We start from the raw sequence: 20,631 nt of genomic DNA, 5'->3' as shown, positions 1-20,631 counted from the left end.
CCCAAATTAAAAAGTACCCCACATTATGAAGAAACAATAATACACAATTCATTTTTTCTTTTCTTTTCTTTTCTCACGCAACGGTTTTTAAGGAATTGTGTACACTGTTTCAACGTTTAATTGATCTAAATTCATTCGCAACGTATATTATTTATAACACGCACGCATACTCGCAGAACCGATTTTTTTTTCGGTCGCATGAAACCATGGTGATCGATTTGCCATTTATACAATTATAACATAAATATTACATAAAATCTATTACAATACATCCTTTCATTATCAATACAGCGTATGAAATGTACCGTCATTATATTCTAATAAGGCGTTACCAAAATTCAATATATTAAAATATATCTTATTCATACATTTGGCAGGTACATTAAAGCGTGCGCTTCCGATATAAGGATAAAAAACGATTTCGTTAAAAAAATAGGAAAACTATTACATTCTAAGTAACAACCGGCAACCGTTTTCTCGTATTTTTCCATAATATGTATATATATATATATATACAATATACAACATTAGTAAATGCAATAAATTAATGTAACGACCGTGGAATATATTTGATTATATATTATTTTATGAATCAATATTAAATATATCGATAAAGGAGCATAGTGATGGTATATCACCAGTAACAAATATAATTTATGTTTTTGCAGTTGTCACGGTTTGTTGTACATTTATCGTTTCTTTATACACAATATATTAGTAATATTATTACGTATTGTTTCCTTGGAGCAGTGACGAGCAACCGCTCATTAGAGGAATTACCGTACCGACTAGCAATTAATCATAATTTCAGCGTTTTTAACTACTCTTTCGATGACGACAGAAGTATCGCTGATGATAATTAGCTTCAGCGCTCCTCTTTACAAAGTAATATTGCACTTCCGGCCAAGTATAGTTAAATTAGATTCTACAATGGCAATTCAAGTGACGTCGGTTATAAATATATAACGTCTAACGTCCGTAACTTATAAAGCTTGCGTAAATATATAACTGTTTGCCATAACAATTAGAAACGATCTACGATAAATGCGAAGTATATAGGGTTCCTGACAATATACCTAGATCATTATACTAATTACGTACCAGCTTCGATTGCTTAACATCGTTTAAGTGTCCCAAATAGTCGCGGTCGCGAGATTCACAACCGAGCAGACTACAAATGGACATTTACCCGTTCGTCGAACTTTTACACGCAAGAGCGTTTGAAACCTACTAAATCAAACTAAAATTAGATAAAATTCTTTAACATTAACATTACTGGCCGTGAAGGTTTCACCGGAAAAGATGAATAGTAACTAAATGTTAACCCCAGTGCACTACTCCTTACTCCTCGGAATCCTTCTGTGTCTTACATATTTTGCACATAACGCAACGCAGTAAATATTAATTTATACAACCTGGTTAAAGAATATAGTGTCACTCGTACATGACCAACACTGTGGCACTCAGCGTGTCGATGTAACAATTACATGACCAGTGCACGGGGTTTCGCGGGGAGTCCTTTAAAGATTCATTTAAAGATGGCAATTTAGTTTTGATTTTTATTCGCTACACGAACATGTAGCCTGAATATTCGCCCAGTGTTTCCTAGAGGAAGAAAGCGGAAAATGTAGCCTGGGTAGAACGGAGAATCGATATCTAAAGGTCACGAGACCATGACAAAATGAGCGGTTCGGTGAAAAACTGGTGCGAATCAAGCCAGTTAATCAGTCAACAAAGTGAACAAAGTCAAGGTAGATATTGACAGGTGTCATAGACGAATCAATACCTAAATTGGTTCGCTCGTATCGCGGGGTGGCAGAACGGTAACGAAGCTCTCGGTCTCGCTGTCGCTGGTGCTCAAAATGGTCCTCTCGAAGCCCAGGTTCTCGCTTCTCGCGGCGAACGGTTGAAAAATCCTCGGCCCGATTTCCATACCCGAGTCCAGGCTCTTCGCGAACCCGGTGAACTCTGACAGTCTGCGAAAGTTCCCGAAGAACACGCTGTCCGTTCCCACGCTCTCGGCACCGCTCTCGCTGGCTCCGTCGCAGACGGACTCGGTTTCGTCCGTTTCCGAGACGCTGCTCGCTTCGTGTCCGAGCAGTTGCTTTTGCGAACTGTTGCTATCGGTGCTGCTCAGGTATCCGCTGTCCTCCACCCTTATCCGTTGCCTGCGATCGTCAGCGTGCACGCGACTCGCCAAGTTCGCCGAGTCACGACTCTTGCAGAGATCGTTCGAGTACTTCCGCGAGCAACACGCCACCCCTTCGTGCCTCTTCTGCATCTCCTCGCGGGATTCCTCGAACGCTCTGTTCCTCAAGCTGGACCTGTGAAGATAACAACGATCCGGAAGCCTCTTGTCGACCGAGCAGCGAACGTTGCTCCAACACACCGGCGATCGACGACTAGAGTTTCCGTTATCCCCGACGCAGCTGGTCTGCGTCGTTTCCTGATCGAGCTTCCTCACCTTCTTCTTCCTCTTCTTCGACGTTTCCGTGGACAAGTCGGTTTTACCGGCCGATTCTTCGGACCGTACAAGTTTGCGACAATCGACAGCCCCTACGATGGAATCGTTGCTGAGGACAGGAGCACCGTTGCTGGCCGTAGGGTCACCCGCTTCGGCAGGACTCCTGTCCCAGCCGTTTTTTGACAGAGACGGGTTCAGTGTGTTGCTCGCGTCCTTGACGCACCGCAATGGTTTCGGATGTTGGTAAATCTCCTCCGTAGGCGGCAACGGCACCACGTCAGGATGGTTGCTCGGTTGACGTTGTCTTTTCGCTTGCCTGGTATCCGGCGTCAAGTACTTGTCGTGATCGTTCGCGTTCGACTCCACGAGATTCGACTTCAATCTGGCCTCGTAGATCTCGCGGAGGCTGCCGTAACCACGGTTCAAACAGTTCTCGTTCCGCGTCGACTCCTGGTCCCGAAAGCTGCCTTTGCTCTTCAGCAGTATCTGCGCCGGCCTTTCGAGCGAGTCCACGTAAATCTCGCTCGGAACTTCCCTCTCGTAGTTGACGTCGTCGTTGATCTTCAACTTCATCGGTTTCCGGTCGAGCGTGTCGGGCTCGTACTCCGACTCGTCCTGCTTCGCGTAATTCTCCGGCGAGTCCTGCACTTTGATGGTCAGGTGACCCGGGTTCTCCGGCTCGTACCGAATCTCTGGCCCTGACTCGTCGCTGCAGGCAGGGCTGTCGTAGCCGTCGTTCACGTACACCTCGCTCACCAACGAATAGCTCTCGTACCTTTGCGAGGAGATCAGCTCCGGCAGACTGTTGTAGTAATTCCTCTCGAGCACGTCCTTGTTCAGCGGGGGCATGCTCATCGTCATGGTCATCATCTCGCCGGTTTTCGTGTCGATCACCGCGTTCTGCATCGTCAGCTCCTCGTCCATCGGCAGCGCGGTCGACAAAGCGGGACTCGACTGATCGGTGGACTCCGGCGACGTTGACGATTTCCTGCTACACTTGGACCGTTCTAGACTGTCCACCTCGTAGTCCATCGCGGCCGCCGATCTCGAGTGGTGCTCCAGCACTTTCGCGTCGACCATCTCACGAATCACGGCGTCCATGATACGTTTCGCCGTGTTCGTACCATTCGGCAGCTCGTTGATCATGTCCGGCAGTTCTTTCTTCGCCGCGGTTGAAGCTCCCTTCGATTTCTTCGCACAGCCGCGCGACGAGCTCTCCTCGGTGGTCGTCTTCGTCGGTTTCACTTCGGCCCGGACTACGTTGTCCTCCTCTTGGCTTGGTCTCTTCTCGGAAACGGCCTCCTCGACGACCGCGTTCTCCTGCATCTGTTCGATGAACGAGTTCTCGATCGCTTTTCTGACTTTCGCGTTCACAGCCTCGTCGCCGTTCGACCTGCTCGCGACGTCCCGAGCTCGTTGATTGCAACAACGAGTCTCCTCGAACATCGATTTGGCCGAGCGCAACGAAAGACTGTGCCGGTCGTCGGTTTCGAGAATCTCGCTCCTCGTCCCGTTCTGGAAGCCCTTCGACATCGGTCGACTCCTCTCCCACGAGGACGGATGGTTCTCGATGAAGTTCGTCGAAGTCGCGTTCACGTCGAAGTCGTCGCGCTTCGCCAGCTCCTTCAGGTACGCTAAACTGTTGGCGAAGGTGGCAGTGTTCTCGTGGAAGGCCCTCCGGTTGTCTTCAGCTTCTTGCCAGCGACGCTGCGGCGCGTTCACGTCCTCCAGCCACGCTCGAACCTTGCTCTCGCCCGGACTCGGTTGACCCGCCTCGGACAGGATAGGCGGCGTGTTCGCGAACGATTCGGTGCATCCTGGACACCCGGTGCATCGCTGGGATCTTCGCGACTTGGCCAGAGATCCCTGGAACGGGCTCGAGGACATTCGTTGCCGGTTCCTGCCCGCCGAGTCGCACCGATCCGAACCGGATTCCTCTTCCGGTATACCTGCATGCCATTACGGAGTCGTAAGCGCGAGTCATCGGAGCAAGGATCCTGACTATAACCCGTAACAGATCTGGCTTCCGATTAACCACTTAGAATTCATAATGTTTAGGTAACAAGCTAATAACAATCGTTCAGACAGGATAACCTGGTTCGCTCGGTACGAGCCGGTTGCAAGCACAGAATATTTGCGAGTCATTCGGAGTGAAAAGGATAATGTAGAATTTGACTTGTAAAGAAGAAGCCAGAGGACGCGTGAAGAAGTTCCACTCACCGACAAGGGTGGGGACAAATCTTTTCGCAGCCATCTTGTGTTTCGCGATAGAAATCACCTCTCGGATCTTCAGCAGGAACTCGATCGCTGCTGGAGGAGGAGCCTGTAGGAGTACTCGATCGTTAAACCGATTTTAAACATTTTCTGTGTACAGAATGTTTTGGATAGCCAGCTTACCAGCAACATTTGTTTGTCGAAGTAAGCAGGGTTGAAGTACAATTTTCTTCTTTGGGCTCCAGGTAACACAGGGATGTCCTGCTGGTGGGTGTTGTCTGCGGTTTCGACTACTCGAACATCCTCTTCCGGTAATCTTTCGCCTAGGATCGATCCGGACCCGGATCCAGATACATAACAGATTTCCGATTGTTCCAGGTACACGCAGTGGGGATGAACGATGGCGGATGTCACCTGCAATCGTACCGAATGATATTTTCTAGAGTTCTGGAGGAAAACAGTTCCATTATAGCGTGGGTGTTTACTGTGATCAGGTCCAAGTAAATGAAAAATAAGACAAAGGCATCCGGCGTACACTTTCAAATCCTTGTTCGCCGTCGCTGACCGGAAGATCATCGCCCAGATCGCTCTCCGTTAGCCCGCTGTTGGTATCGCTCTCGAAGTGTCTGGAAGCAGCTAGCAACGGATTGCTTTTGACCAATCCGCTGGGCTCCCGGCCGGGTGTGATGCTGATTTCCGGCTCCTCGACGATCTTCCTCTTGGTTTTCTTACTGTGCAAGTAGAGGGAAACGCTGGCCACGTAGATCAGGGCCAGGATCACAGAGGACAGACCGATGGCCGTGTACTCCGTGGTGGACAGCCCTTGAGACAGCTGCGACGACGAGGAGAACATCACTTCTCGAATGTCTGAAAGACAACAACGGTGAAAGGGACCGGAATTTGTTCGAACAGCGACAGAACAGCGACGACATACTGCTCTTGGAGGGTGAGCCAGCAACCCTGAAGGCCACGCAAGGTGTGAACACGCCGGTGTACTTCGATTTCGCGGAGTCGTCCCTGCACACCAGCTTCGCCGTGACCACGCGACCTTCGGCCGCTTCTTTCAGACCAGCCTCGCCGATCCACTGAAACGAAAATGTCGTCGCTGTTGCAATTGTTCTTCACCAGGACGGGAATAACGAGAATCGAGATCGGCTCGATCGTAAACGATTCCGTCCGCGATCCTTGCGTCTCCCGCTGCGATCGCGCGTTTCACGCAAAACGATTCCGGTACCGGTAAAACTGCGACGGCGGATTTTACGTCGCGTTAACGGTCCCGTGCGTCCCCGCCGTTTTCTCGAACGACGCCTCTCGAAACTGCCTTATTAGCTTTATATCAGCGTTTTTTACAATTGTCAGGAGTTTCCGACGGTTTCCTCGTCGAAGGGGATCGTTTCGAGATTACGACTTTTTCTGCCACGTCCCGTAATTTCACTGTCCCGTTGATTTTTTATGCAGTGATTAATATTGTCGTCGAGGTAACTGTTCCGGGATGTCGTCGTTAAACGAATCGAGCCTTCCCAGCCTGTCGATTACGACTGCCGATGTTAAGAGCGATCGCGCCATAACGGTGCGATCGTAGCCAGCTTTCTCAGATTGCCCTGATTATCGAACAACTTCTATTTTTTGTTTCCGAAGAGAGGAAGAGGTATTCGTAAAGGGATCCTGAAGAAATGCCGGGCCGCAGCGTCTGCGGTTTTCGCCAATTGCAATTCTCGTTACGTTGGCTTTTGAGCGTAGCAGGACCGGTCTTCGATGCAAGTGGATTCGACACCTCGAGTACCAAGGAAAAGAGGTTCACACGCGTGTGCCACGCTCGTAACGATCGGCTTCCCCTTCGATTCTCTCACGAAACCTGTCCCCCAGTAAATTATGTTCTCGTCGGTCCCGACAGCCTAATAACTTATTTATTTAACACCGTCGAGTATTACCAACCTTCAGGAACGTCCTGCCTTCGTCACGATACACCCTGAAGGGTGGCTCGGCGTCCGAGAGGTTCCTCAGCTCCGACCATCCTGCTCGGCCTAATTGCTGGGCGCCAGTGATTCCACAGACCGGGGTTGTCACACCTGTGGGTTTCCAAGGATCAAAGCATGGGAAAGGTGTCGCGTCGTCGCACGCAGAAGCTAGGAAACTCACCCTCGAAGCGAATCTCCGCGTGCGGATAAACGATTTGACCACGTTGCGGCAGGAAAACGTACGGCACCCTCTCCACCTGGCCCGTGTTGCTCACGAAACCTGCGACTTTGCACTCTGGACAAAAGAGAGGATTTCATCAGTTTCTTTCTTCTTTTTTTGTTTTAAGAAAGCTCGGGAAAGGATTGGGTTTTCCCCAATTTTGCAAGAGGTATTTTTATGAAAACTTATTTCTGTTCTGTATAAAACATCTGAGCGACCCGAAGGTCGAGAATTCTCGTCAGCGAATTCTCGAAACGCGACGCGTCTTTCGGGGAAGCAACAATTCAGGCGTTGCAATTTCGCGTCTTCTTCAACTGACAATTTGGTTGGCCCCGGGGGGACAGCTTGTAATTTCCGGGCAACTATCGCTCGAACTGATCTCGACAAAGTGCAATTATACAGCTCTCGTCGCCAGACGATGGGAAGTCGGTCGCGAAACTGGTACCGTCGACACGGCCCGAAACGCCTTCTTCGAGAATGCTCCTTTTGCCTCGGAACCGTTGGCATGGGCCAAGAAGATTCGCGCAGGGCACTTCATCAAAGCGGGATCGAAAGAGGATCGGAGCCGACGATACTGCGAACAATTGGCACGATCGGTACCACCACAGAAAATTGCTCAATGAATTATATTAAATTGGTCAAATAATACGTGCGCGAGCAATAACCGAGACAAGAAGATTGGAATATTATAATTACTGTAATAAAGAATGGTTTGCGAATTGAACCGTCATTTCTCCGAATGTAGACGTCGAAGGAGGGTCGTTTCCCTTTTCCGCCTCTCAATTAGAAGATCTGCCGCGGCCTGTGTTATGTTCCCGGTCGAGGAATTCCTCGAGGACCGTGCCACGGGACACGCCGTTTAATTCGCAATTAACGGCCGGCGAGCGGTGGACGCGGCAGGAGGAAAGCCGATCGTTAAAATGTTAATAGTAAGCGCCATTTAAGCCGAAACGGCCGAATTCGTTTGACCGGTCCGCGAACTATACCGCGAATAATTTCGAGAGCTAATAAAACCGGTCTTACGTAGAGAGCAGTACGACCGGGCGTTGTTTCTCGTCGAAAATAACTGGACAAAGCCGGACGTGTGCCACCGGTGCTAATTTTAATAATAAAAATAGCCGAAAAGCTGTGAGATACCGTTTCTGCCGTAGTCGCGGCGCACGAGTCTCGCCTGAAAATGTCCAGCCCCGAGTTCCTACATTATTCGATCGCGTTTCTGAATTTTTATTTCGCACAAATTTTCAGGAGAAATAAAAATTCATGTACTCCCAAAATAGACGCGTCCTTCTCGCGAAAGATTCCACGGAACACCTGGCACTTCTCTTGTGCAAATAAAACGAAGAGCTCGAAGGACGCGGAGTTCATCCCGAACGTCCCGGTCGCATGAATCATCGATCTTTCGAACTGCGAGTTCCTTTCCCGCAGTCATCGAGGAGTAACGATGTTTCTCGTTGCGGGTCTGGGTCATCGGAGCCGTTGTTTATGCAAATTGTTGGCCAGTGCCACGCTGTGCACCGGCCCGGAAAGAGGAAAGAGACGCGACTCTGAAAACCATAATGGAATTAATGTGTTCGATTAATGCCCCGCGCGCTGCACCGTGTGCCTTTCGATCCTCGGGTCGAATATCGAATCGTTGTTATTAAGTGGCACAGCACCGTGCAGAGGTCACGCGAACAGTGCAACCGTCGGGATGCAGTTCAGGTGCAGCGACAGCGTGGGTCGCGAAAGGGGCTGGTCCCTGGAATACTAATCGGCAGACTCCTCGTTAATCCTCCGACATAGAACTCGCAGGAATATACGCTTGTGGATGTTGGAAGAAATCTATTTCGAAAAGATACTCTTTTCTGAAAGTACATAAGAACGTTCTGTAATTCGAATTCGGTCCGACTAAAGTTCACACGGACTTTGCATATTCACCGCTTCGCAAACTAAGTTCGTCCTCTTGCAAGTCGAAGTCACCCTTATGAAATTCAAGCCGAGGTTATTTCTTCGACGCGAAAGTAGATGGAGATTGAAGACGAGCCGATCCAACTAAATTCTAACGATCCTCCGTGCACGGGTATTCAAAGGCTCATTGTATTCAAATGGCTGCCCGAGGAGGAAGCGTTCGCCGCGGACGTACAACAAAGTGCTTTCGAGCAATTAACAGCGGGTACCCTATGAATCTGGACGGCCAAGATCCTGACCTTGGATCGACGAACATGCAAATCGACTCGATGACATTTTCTCTGTTCGTGTCCACGTGCCGTCTGGTAGGAACGCGCGTGTCTCGCGGCAGGAAACCCGCTGGATCCGCTAGGCTCCCGGGAGCTTTCTCCGTGGGCAACAATGGCATCCCACCATTAAACTACAATCAGGTCAATGGACAGCAGGAGCAGACTAATCGACGAATTTACTATCGCGTTCCACGCGTTCGGAAATGTTGTTCGCCATCGAACGTTGAATCCGACATATACTCTCGATACTCTTCTCCTTGGTACACCTGATCAACAAAATAATGTCCAATCACTTTCAAAAACAGTTCTCCGTTTTCCCTGAAAAACACGTTCTTTGCATTGGCTTCGTCGCAAACGTGTTGGTTGCCCACTGATCACGCAACTAGTCATAAAATGAGACTTATATCGTATACTAACAATTTTTATAATACCCTTCTCGCAGTAAGCTAAAGTATCGCGCATTAACGTCGCGAAGCTGAATCGACGAGGATTAGCGTTCCCAAGGTATCGCGGTGCAAACAAACTCGAATGTGAATCTTCCGTTTACAGTTTAATGCGCGTGTTTGCCGGTCGTGTGAATACGTTAGATAATGTTAATCTTCGGCGTAACGCAATTAGGTATGATTTACGCTCGTTAAGAGGACGCTTTCTACGCCGTGCGTTCCAGCGTCGGCGGTAAATCTTTTCTCTGGTACGTTTACCAAAATTTATCGTTCGATTAAGCAATAATAAAAATCGGTTTGCGGGAGTTGGCGGCGGCGGATGGATATAAATTTTTGTTAACGTCAACCGGCACGAATTCGAGAAGATGAAGATTGCGTCCGCTCGATTCGACGCGCTTCATTGACGCGGGTTGACAGGGGCGCGCGCGAACTCGTGAAAATATTCGATTATATCGATCGGCGACGATCGAGATCGAGTCCCCGGTGTACTTTGATAACCGGTTTGTCCCTTCGGCAGCCACCGGGCCGGCGAGGAATGACGGCGACGTTTTTAAGGGGCCCTTAAAAATTCACCGCGGAACGGCATTTTCCGGAATAACTCGTTCCGACCATTTTCAGGCATTCGAACAGCGCGCGGTAACCTCATCAAGCGCTTAAATCTTGATAAACGGGAAGGTATTATCCTATCGCGGCCTCTGTTTAAGGAACCGGTATCTCCTTCGAGGCGATTCGCGATCTCGCCGACTCCCGTATACAGTTTAATGTCACGATCGAGCCGCCGGTTGGCCTCGCGATGTATTTCGATTCTCTGGAACTGCAAATCGTCGGACGAAACCTCCGAACGACCGATAATACCATGCGAATCGAAATTCGAGCTGTCCAATCATTTCGGCGCATCGCGGAACGATCAAAATGCCGTTTCTGCGCTCGTTTCTCCGACTTATGCGAAAGAAAGGTACAAAAGTGGAACGGAAGAGAGTAGGAGAAGAAAATTATACCGAATATGATATAATTCCGACGATATTCACTTGTGCAACGGAAAATTAAATATTCCCACCAGAAAATCCTCGCATCGAGAAACGCTAGTGAATAATGATGAACGAATACGAAGGTAAGCACCGAGCTGCGCGTGGGGGCATTGTTTATTACGAGGTAATAAACATGGGGCAACAGCTGTGATTCTGCTTACCCGGCACCTACTTCTCATGCACCGTCGTTGACATTCTTTTTGCGACCAATTGTTAGGTTTCATCCGGCTAGCAAGCCCGTTCGGATCGTGCTAACAAACGACGAATCAAGTTGACAGATATAATCCTGTTTACAGCCACGCGAGGGTCGTTCATCGCTCGGAGCCCCTGCTGATTCCACGCAAGGTCGTATCAAGCGGCTAGACGTTCGAAATATGTGACTGAAGCGTTAATGGCACGCCACCTGCCGCGGATCCTGACGTTAACGTGTTAAACAGCCTATATTAATAAATATGAGAATGAAGTTAAGTGGCTTGAAGTATTACAAGATGTGCTATCGATTCCCTAGAGTTTCCCATAATCCTCGTCATCGCGGACGTTGTGGCAGACGTTGCTCAGATCTTCGGCGTGGTCAAGGTCTTTTTTCTTAACCCTCTTGCGAGTTCTAGGCCTTCTTATCTCGAATTGAAAAGCGTCGTCTTATATCGGAATAAAATTGTCGCTCGAGCTTATCTCCACCGGGACGGGTCACGAATGACTCCGGCACAGGATGCGAAGGGTGAGCCTGGAACGGTGTCATCGCTCGGATCTGGCGACTTCATAAATCTCGCGACTTTCCGATCATCAATTTCTTACAGTTTCACCCGTCGAGCGAACGAACGGGTACCAGTTTTACCAGTTTCGAGAAATACTGGAATTCGCGGGTCTGGCACATCGGTGATAAATATTTGAACCGTGCGCGACCGTGAATTTTAGATAAGTAAGGCGTGTTCGCACATTAGTCACCGGCGGGCAGAGAACAGGCTCGGGATTAGGCTCCTTCCAAGTTCTCGATTTCAAAATTCGGAAAAAGAAATATATTCAATGCTCGATGCGAGGACCTTGGATTGAACTGCGCGAACAATGGCGGATTGTTTGCGTAATGTTTTCTACGAACACATCCGGCGACTCGCGAAGCAATATCTCCGCTGTCAATCGTTCAATGTCGAAATTGATTTTCACTAAAACCCGTCAATCGGCTCGAGATGTCTTAAGACGCGTCGCGGCTTTTCACTCGCACGACTGCGTAACCGGATGGCACATTTAGCCACATTAGATCGTTGCAGTATAATTTATTACTCGGCTGCGGATCTTTCTGTACTTATAGCCTCTATAAAGGTTCGAAGCTTGATAGAAAAAACCGGGGGGTGATTAATGACTAATATATCTTCATTTTATTTCGCGTTTGCGGAAGACATAAATTTACTGTCGAATCGAAATTGAATCGTCGCGGTTAACGAGCGGAACCGCTATATAAAAACCTAACACGAATCAACACAATACTTTGTACCTGAACTGCAATCGGATTTCCAGGTATCGAAGTTCCCCCCTTAATTTCGGCTCACCCAATTGGATCTCGGTGAAAAGGTCGACAACCGCCCCACGACAACAGTGGAACCAATACATAATCGCTGACGAAACAGATGGATCCTCCAGTGCAAAATCGACGGTCACCGGATAACAACATGGCGGAGCCCTTACCGGTCAAGAACGCTGAAAATCGCGCATCTTTACACGTGTAACTTTCGAAACAGTGCTCTCCTTGGAGTGAAACTCGGATTTTCGACATCTCCTCGTCAAAATCTACAGGACTACATAGAAAAGTGAAAAATTTCTGCTTTACCGAGGCAAGTCAAGCTAAGTTAAAAATCGTGATTTTTAACCCTTTGCACTCGGCGCTGTTTTCAATCTAAAACAAAATTTTTCTTCCGTCTTACAATATTTTCATTTAATTCATACGAAACTGATCCGATTTCTACATATAATATTGAAATGTTTAGTGATCTATTGAATACAAATTTTGTAATGTAACAAATATTTTGTAATATTTCTCGTAATTTCTTTGAAATAATGCCACAACAATTTCTAGTGGTGCTACAGAGTCACCACTCGAGTGCAAAGGGTTAATATTTTCCTCGCAATTTTCCACTCACTCTTTTTATACTAGTAGACTGATCCTTCCCAACTCGTTTGGTTCGATTTTAAAGAAGTTTTTAGAGGGTGTCCAATTTGTTTCCGACGGTAGATGTTGAGTGACGTTCGATTCGCAGCTTGCGGTCGCTGGAGAACAGCTGAGCCCAAGCCGGAAGATCAGTGGCAGTGGTCCCTCGGGTCCTCGGGGTTAGGGGGTCGTGTCAGACGTTGTGTTTCGCCGTTGCCAAGGCCGGTCGTGTCCCTTCGGCGACCGATAAACGAACGATTCGCGAGGATACAGCTACGCCGAAGACCGGAGGCCGAGGGAATCCGCGTCGCGCGTTGATCAAAAGTACCGCAAGGAACGATATCTCATTCTGGCTGTGTGTCTCCTGTCCACTCGGCAAGCGGGTCTTCATTGCATCGGGATTCCTCCCCGTCCTCTCTTTTCGCGTCCACCGTGCTCATTTTTCAACGCGACGACGCCGCGCTGCCTCATTCCCAGCTGAAAGCTTTCGTACCGAATTTATCAAACGGGCCATAGCTTTCGCGATGTCTCCTCCCCCCTTTATACAATCCGAAGAGACGACGATAAACGCTAATGACCCGTCCGGTCTCTCGATTCGATCTTCTTTTCACGCGCGACAAATGTGTCTGTCCATTGGACGATTTAAAGCGATTTCGTCTTTTTCAAGGGTAAGATGATTTTTCGCTATTTAGTAGCTTTATTCGGTGATGCAATCACCAATGTTTCACAATCTTTTCGTTTTTGGAGTACCTGTTGTTCATTAGTGAAAAAATTGATTTATGACTTTTGACGCTTGCATGCGAAATAAAATTTACATCGCTCGGAGAGCGTTGAAATGAATAGTCATCCGATGGTGCATCCTCTCTGTTAGCAGCATACTCTTTCCTCGCTTGCACTGCATTTTTACCCTTGCGGTAATAAAGAAAGCAAAATCCGACGGAAATGCTCGCTTCGATTCTCTATATTTGACGCGATGACAAAGAAATGCTTGAGAGGGTGCAATAATTAAGTAGAAAGCCACGAAGACGAAAGGTTAGTTTCGATCGTCGAAAGAGAGATCCTGAGGCCTCGTATTTCTCGTGTTCCCTGACGATTCGCTGGGAATTAACGGTGAAACGTTCGATGACTAACGTGACCCGAATCGGTTCCGGCGGGAAGTAAGGTATCGGCGTGGGTTATCGTCCCGGAGTCCCATAACTCGCCGACCACTATGCCGCCGGTTGACACTATCTATCAAGGAGCGAAATAGCGCGCGGCTGGTTTCGTGGATTCGGCGCCGTTCGACGAAGGTCAGGGTTCATCGGCGTCGACTCGTTCCTCGAGGTCGAGCTTGCCGATCGTTAATCAACGGGTCGTTATCCGTTTCTCGATCGTCGATGGCAGCCTACGACGAGCGAATGGGGACACCGTGAGCAGCGCTGCCGGTGTTAATTGCTCGTCGCCGCGCCGATTATCGTAAATCGTGCGTCGCACGGTGGCCACGTTAATGAGTATCGGCCGGCTGATCGACGCTCGATCGAGGGAAATCGGTCGGCGATCGTTCCCCGGGTCCTCGGGCTCTTCGACGAAAGTGAGAAGACGGTTTCACGGATCTCCAGCGGTCCCCGCGGCGTGCAGCTGGCGAATTGACCGAAATCGAACGATCATGCGAACAACCTGATTTTGTTTTCTTTTGCAAAACGATCGCTTCGATCGTATACCCGGCAGTACGTCGGTCTTTATGACGGCATAAACATTGGCTCTGAACATTTAAACGCAACCCCGGAGACGTTCATGCGCGGAGCCGAATGAAAAAGGGACGCGGAGTACAGCTTTGTTTATTCCGAGTGCCAATTAACGAATCCACCTCTCCGAGGAGCTGCCTGCACGATCGTAAACTGGGGCTGACATGATCCCGATCACGGACTGAATATTTGCCCTCTGTTTAGCACAACTGATCCGGATGACTGTGATTCTGTAGTTCGCTAATCATCAACCTTAACCTCGAAGGTCAAGTGTCCGCGTTTTTATTCAGATTTTTATGTTCGTTCGTAGAACTTGCGATCGGACGCTGCTGAATTGCTGGAAAATTGAGTTTCTCATGTATCTGTGCGTACAACACGGAAGGTACCTGTGCTCAGGGTCGCGTGATTACATCATTACCGGAGAGCCTCGAAGGATGAACTGCTACGGAGTCACGACGTAAAACTTTAGCGACCTCGCGTGATTATCAACGAGATTAATTCTCTCGCGGCGATGTTCGATCAAATTTGCGGAAGCGGATGTGCATCGAATCACTTGGAATTCTTATCGGACGAAAAACTTAGCTAAACTACAAATCTTGGGAATAACTATTGACATTGAAATATTCGTACAAGGTTACAGCAACAGATTTAAGCGGCCGTCAACTTACTTGCCGACTGCATCCTCAATTTTCGTTCTCGAGGCAAGAATTATTAACTAAAGGCAATTTGTATCGGCGATACTCGCCAAGTGAATGAATACTAATGGAAAGTTTGCGGTCACCCATCATCATTAATCGAGAATGTCTTCGGTCGGGATCATTTTCAACGTCGGCGCTTAGTGGAAAGCGTACAATCTATCATTCGTTTGCTAATTAATTATTTTAACGGTAGTCGTACTTGCAGGAAGCCTTTGTTATCTTTGTTGATTTCAGATTACGATTGTTGACGCTGGAACTGAGAAAGACAAATTGGAAAGACTCTGCTTGGTAATTCTAGCGTTAATCAACGTACCCGATTCTCGTGATTTTTGCGAGAAGCAGAAGACGTGTTATCAGCGTGGTAATTCTATCCTTAATCGAGGCAGATGCAGCAACGCTCGATCGCCGTGATATTACTATGCGAACTTCAATATACACCGCGGGACGTGCTCGGATCTTATTGCAACCAAACATCACGAAGGTATTCGCCATTATTGCTCGCGGATTGCCGTGCAACGTGCATACCTACGTATCAGAGGGACTCGCGGTGAATAGTAAGCTTTCGGAATCGATAACTCCCATGGCGCGTTTACCATACGTTCCCTTTCTATAAAGATAGAGCTTCGGACGCATTACGCGCGCTCGCTTCGTAGTTCGACGCAAAGTGGCAAATCGCATCACGGTTTGCTCAATTAGCATTCAATCTCAGTCGAGACGGACTCTTCGTATTTCGATCACCGGTAGACCGGAGTTCACCGCGGCTCATTCAAGATTGAAGCGCATCATGGTTGTTCGATGAAACTCGAACCCGCAGGAGTCTGGTGTCCTTGGACGCGCGTTGCAGAAAATTGCATGCTCGTTGGCCGGCGCTTACAATGCCGCGATTAAACGCGTAAACGTGTATTTATCGGCGGTAAAAGCCGAGTGGATTTTACGGTTATACGCGCGCGGGGTGCTGAGAAATTGAGAGATTCGAGCGAACGTAACGGAAGGGACCAGTCACGTGGCCCGAACATAAGGAAACTACCGGCCGAGGCCTCCTAGCGTAAACGCTAATGGCGCGGGATGATTCCCGTGTCACGGGGGTCATCGTCGAGCCGAAAGCCACGCGGGTGCAGGAATCTGCGCCGATGCAGGATCGATGCAATTTTTTAGAAGAACCACCGGTATCGGTGATACAGTCGGACCAGCTACGAGAACAACAGATGCGCCACGAACAGCTACCGATCAAAGGGTTCGCCGTTTTCCGCCGGTTTTACAGCCTTCGAAAGACTTTTCGCAACGCGTGCGTTAACTTTACGATTATCGCCGAGACACGGGGAACCTTTGCTCCCTGATTTTTACTCCGCCAAAGATCCTCGGCACCTGATATTACTTGCTTGGTTTCTTCAATCTTAACCCTTTCGTTACGGAAGGTAATTATAGTCACCCTTCTCCCGACCGTTTCCCGCGTCCTAAACGTGATTACAGATGCCCATGGAAATTTTACAGTACGCCGGCGAATTCAAACATTCATTTTTCCGCCGGGATATTTGAATTATTTCAATTTGTTTACAACCACCAATTGCCGGACAATTAACGTGTCGCGACCCTCGGTTCAACATACCTCTCGAACGTGATTATTCCACTTTGTACGTGCCCGGTGCTCGCAGATTAATTTCAAGCAAATTGAATAGCCAATTTGCATAACACCACAAAGCAGCATAGGTTGCAACCGCTTCCGGGCAGATCGTGGAACCGCGAGGAACTGCAGCGCAGCGAGAGAACGCATCATGCGTCGTCGAAAAGTCGAGTCAAAGGGGAACGTTGCGTCGCGTCATCCAGCGAAAGGCCATCGGCGCATAGTCTTTCCTCTGGTCGTCGTGTCTTGTGCGCGCATCGAAATCTCCGGCCGCCCACGCGACGCCGTGACACGGCCGTTCTCGGTAGGTGTTATCGGAGGCCATAGGCATTTTCGAACAGCGAGAGATCGACGAGGAGCGGCCGGTTGAAACTATGCTCGAGGGGTCACGACCGTTTCACCTAATGGCGATGCGAATAATAATTCACGTTTTCGCGGTGCGTCTGGTTGCTCGCCGGTTAAGAGATGCAAATCTGCACGCGATCGTCCTGCGGTAATCGGCAATTTACAGCCGTGGTTCGCCGCGGGACGGCCGCAGCAACCTTGTTGATACTTTTCGCGGGAACTTTCTCAATCGTCGAAGGTCCTTCAGCGGCGGCGGCTACACGTGCATCTAACTGTTCACCGCGTCAACGTATTTTGTTGCAAACGCCGCGCACTTAGGTTACACGGTTGCCAGCCGGGTTGCGGGTTTAATAGACAGCGACGCGTTCACGGAAATCTTATGCGCGGTCCCGGTCTCCGGATTACAGGTTCAAAGTATCGCAAGAAGACGAAATTATCGATCGTTCGTGCCGGTGTAACGAGATTTTAAGTACAGCGCATTACGCGATCGTTTCGCGGTCGAATCGCTCGGAATCGAATCGCTGCCGGTTTTTTTGTTCTCTCTCTTTTCTCTCGATAGCGAACAGGATCCGTCTCGGCGGCGGCTGCCCATTAAATGCGACGCTAGGACCCCACGCGAAGCGCTTCAAATTGCAAATCGATCTAATTAGCCTGATCGGTCGAACTCGACGATTACGTTGATTTAACTACACGGCCCGCAACAACCGTTCCGCATGTAGGCCGTTACCGGGAGCCGATTAATTTGCATTCGGTAATAAGCGTGTCCGTCGGATTCTATTAATCAACTCCGGTTTTATCGATGAGGTTTTATCGATTCTTCGGTCGGACGCCGTCGAGCGATTCATCCGGAGCACCGTTTGGCGCCAGGTTGCCGGTCGCCGGTCGCCGGTCGCGTACGGTCACATTGTAACGTTTCGCGCGATCCACCACGTGCTGGACCAAGACAAACGGATTGCGAAGCACGGGGACGTTCATCGTTTCGCCACGGTCAGGTCGATTTACAGACGCGCGCGGCACGGGGACGATTTGCTCGAACAGTTGGAGCAATCATTTCTGATGACACGGTTGGATCGAAAACGGTACGTGCGCGCAACCGCCAGCCGAGCCGAACACCGGAAGATGCAGCGTCGCACAGAGTGCTCCTCCTTCCCGAAAAGCTATTCGATTAAAACTTTGTTTGCATTTTCTCTACTCGAATTCGAGAATCTGAAAAACAAGAGTAGCAATTTTCAGAAGGAGCGTACGAAATTCTGAATTTCGGGACAGGGGACCACTATGGCCGTTCGCGGAGCTCGTCGATGAGAAACTCGTGAAATTGGCGCACAGTCTCGGGAACGGTGTTTTCGCGGAACACCGAGAGAAAACGTGTTGCGCGCCACTGAACGGAATAAATATCGAAGATTATCGCCTATCAAACGATAGTTGGAACGCGTTTCAGACGAACAGAGACGCATTAAAACCTGATGAATAGTGCACGCGCGGCGAACCGTTACCAGCTTCATTTGATATATAATTCGACGAAAAACAAGCAGCCGAACGCCGTGCAAATTATTAATCGACCGATATCCTGGTTGGAAGGCTGAGAAGAGGGATGCGCGTCTGTCTTCAACAACCGAGCAATGAAAGATCGCACTTGTGATTACCTTGCACCCTCACAAAATTGTACGCCTGAGTACTATATGGTGCCGTCAAGAAGAAAATGTTGACCTTGAAAAGGAGCAGCGGGAGCATAGCGATGGAATAATGGATCGACTCACCGTGGATGTCGTTCACGCAGATATGAAGGTCCTCCCGGAAGGTTGGAAGCCCGTGGTTGCACTGACAGGTGCAGGTGTTGTTAGGAGGAACGAGTCCAGTGGTCGAAGGGCTCCTTGTGTAGGGACTGGCGGTGCCGCTGCTGAGTACCGTGCAAGCTTCCGTGCAGGAACCTGGGGAAGATCAATGTTCTTAGAGCGATGCGCGTTATCCCGTAAGAATCTGTCTCGCGGATCGTTTAACGTCTGCGTCTTCGGACGACGCGACTAACTGTACAGAAACTGTGCAGAAACGGGAGAGACACTCGAAGATACATAAATTTCCGAGACGAGGAAATTCACGTGGCGCAGGCGTCACGGGAAAAACGCGTCGTATTACCCGAACAGGTGAAATACAGCTGTCAGACCGTTACATCGTAATTTCACGGTTAATCAGCCGCGTTGCCATTTTTTTTTCTCTTCCCGGGCGCCTTTTGTGTTGTTCGGCGTTGTTCCGCGCACGAGATCACCGCGTTACGTTTCTTTTCGCCGTCATGCGAGTTCTCTCGGCAAGTCGAATCACGATCGCGCGATTTACGGGTTCCGTTCCGAGGAGATCGCCAGGCTGTTTTTCGACGGATTCCGGATCGTTTCGAGAATTTTACGCGCACGGGAAGAAACGACGCGGCGACTCGTGCCGCGGAGATTTATCGTTCGGAGGCATACCTTCCAGCGTGAAAATATCTCCATCGGAGTGCCTGATGACCGAAAGCTCTTGACAACGAGTTATTTCGAGAACGTTCAAGCAGCCCGCCAGGACGAGAACTAGAAGACGCATCTTCCCCGCAGCATTCTGAAACAAAGTGCAGCAAATTACAGCAACGTGTTCCGCGGCAAGGCAACGGGAGGCACGACAAAGGGCCCCGTTCATCCTCGGCCACGTATAAATCGACCATGTTTCTCCTTTGGTTCTCTCTCTCTCTTCTTCGTTACACCGACCAGCACTCGAACCGCCGCGCTGCGCCGCGTTCCGTTCGTTCAATTTCATAATTCGATCCGCACGGGATTAACCCGTAATCGAATTCGCCGGAGATGACTGCTCAATTTCAGAAAACGGATCGCGGTTTAATTAATTGCCGAATAACTCGATGATTTATCGGGAGAGACCCGACTCCGCGCGAGAATCCGTGAAACTGTAGTAATTAACGGGGTTAAAATAGTGAGGCACGAGCGACTCGGTTGGCTGGAATTAATGACGGCAATTAATCAGCATTAAAAGTTCCGATGGTGATCGAGCACCGCTGCCGGGCAAGTCGCGTGAACTCTCCTGCCGCTGCGACACCTGACTCGTGTCTTTGGTACAATTTGTCCAACCGTGAAGTCCCATGGAAACTTCTGCTGTCCCTAAATCATTTGTACCGCCGAGATTCGGTGAGGGGAAAAAAAATTGCCTACCATCAGTCATAACCCACTTAACAGCAGCGGCCACACCGGATCGATTTCTCTGTTTACACGTTAGAAATTGTTTAATTTACCGTTGCTATCTCAATCTTGAATGATAACTCTATGCTCACCTTCCACACGGAATTAATAGCGAATGAATATGTTTAAAAGGACAGATTATCGAAACGTGTTTGGCTTTCCTCAACGTAGGTGTCGGAACATTTTTTTAATAAGCTGGAACTTCTATAATTTAGCATTCGTTCTAATCCCTATTCCGTTGCCCTCCTCGTTCTTAGCGGATCCCGACGACTATAATAAACATAGTTGATTTATCAGTTTTCGCTAAATGCTAATGTTCACGGATAGATCGAAAGATTTGTCATC

The 20,631-nt window shown here is 49.0% G+C and overlaps 1 protein-coding gene across 1 annotated transcript; it reads right to left on the bottom strand.

Moving 5' to 3' along the window:
* Positions 1 to 38: 38 nt before the first annotated feature.
* On the bottom strand, positions 39 to 19,642 carry LOC143361257 (uncharacterized). Its single transcript, XM_076800511.1, has 10 exons — positions 19,531 to 19,642; positions 18,829 to 18,999; positions 6,818 to 6,931; positions 6,614 to 6,747; positions 5,613 to 5,763; positions 5,214 to 5,545; positions 4,862 to 5,092; positions 4,685 to 4,787; positions 1,787 to 4,413; positions 39 to 1,605 (listed from the first exon to the last, which is right to left on the bottom strand). Exons 1-9 carry the CDS (start codon positions 19,640 to 19,642, stop codon positions 1,787 to 1,789), a joined length of 3,975 nt encoding a protein of 1,324 aa, XP_076656626.1. The 3' UTR covers positions 39 to 1,605.
* Positions 19,643 to 20,631: the final 989 nt, after the last annotated feature.

This window comes from Halictus rubicundus, chromosome 15 (assembly GCF_050948215.1).
Source record: "Halictus rubicundus isolate RS-2024b chromosome 15, iyHalRubi1_principal, whole genome shotgun sequence".
In the NCBI taxonomy this organism is placed as follows: domain Eukaryota; kingdom Metazoa; phylum Arthropoda; class Insecta; order Hymenoptera; family Halictidae; genus Halictus; species Halictus rubicundus.
Note: the sequence above shows the minus strand (reverse complement) of the source record. Positions and strands in the feature narration are given on the sequence as shown.

Bases quoted from the DNA above. Each gene is read 5' to 3' on its own strand.
- LOC143361257 (XM_076800511.1), bottom strand. From the start codon at position 19,642: ATGCGTCTTCTAGTTCTCGTCCTGGCGGGCTGCTTGAACGTTCTCGAA. The intron at 6,932-18,828 runs GTGAGTCGATCC...TCTTTTGTCCAG, and splicing joins CTGCGTGAACGACATCCACG to AGTGCAAAGTCGCAGGTTTC. The intron at 5,546-5,612 runs GTATGTCGTCGC...GTTGTCTTTCAG, and splicing joins TGGCTCACCCTCCAAGAGCA to ACATTCGAGAAGTGATGTTC.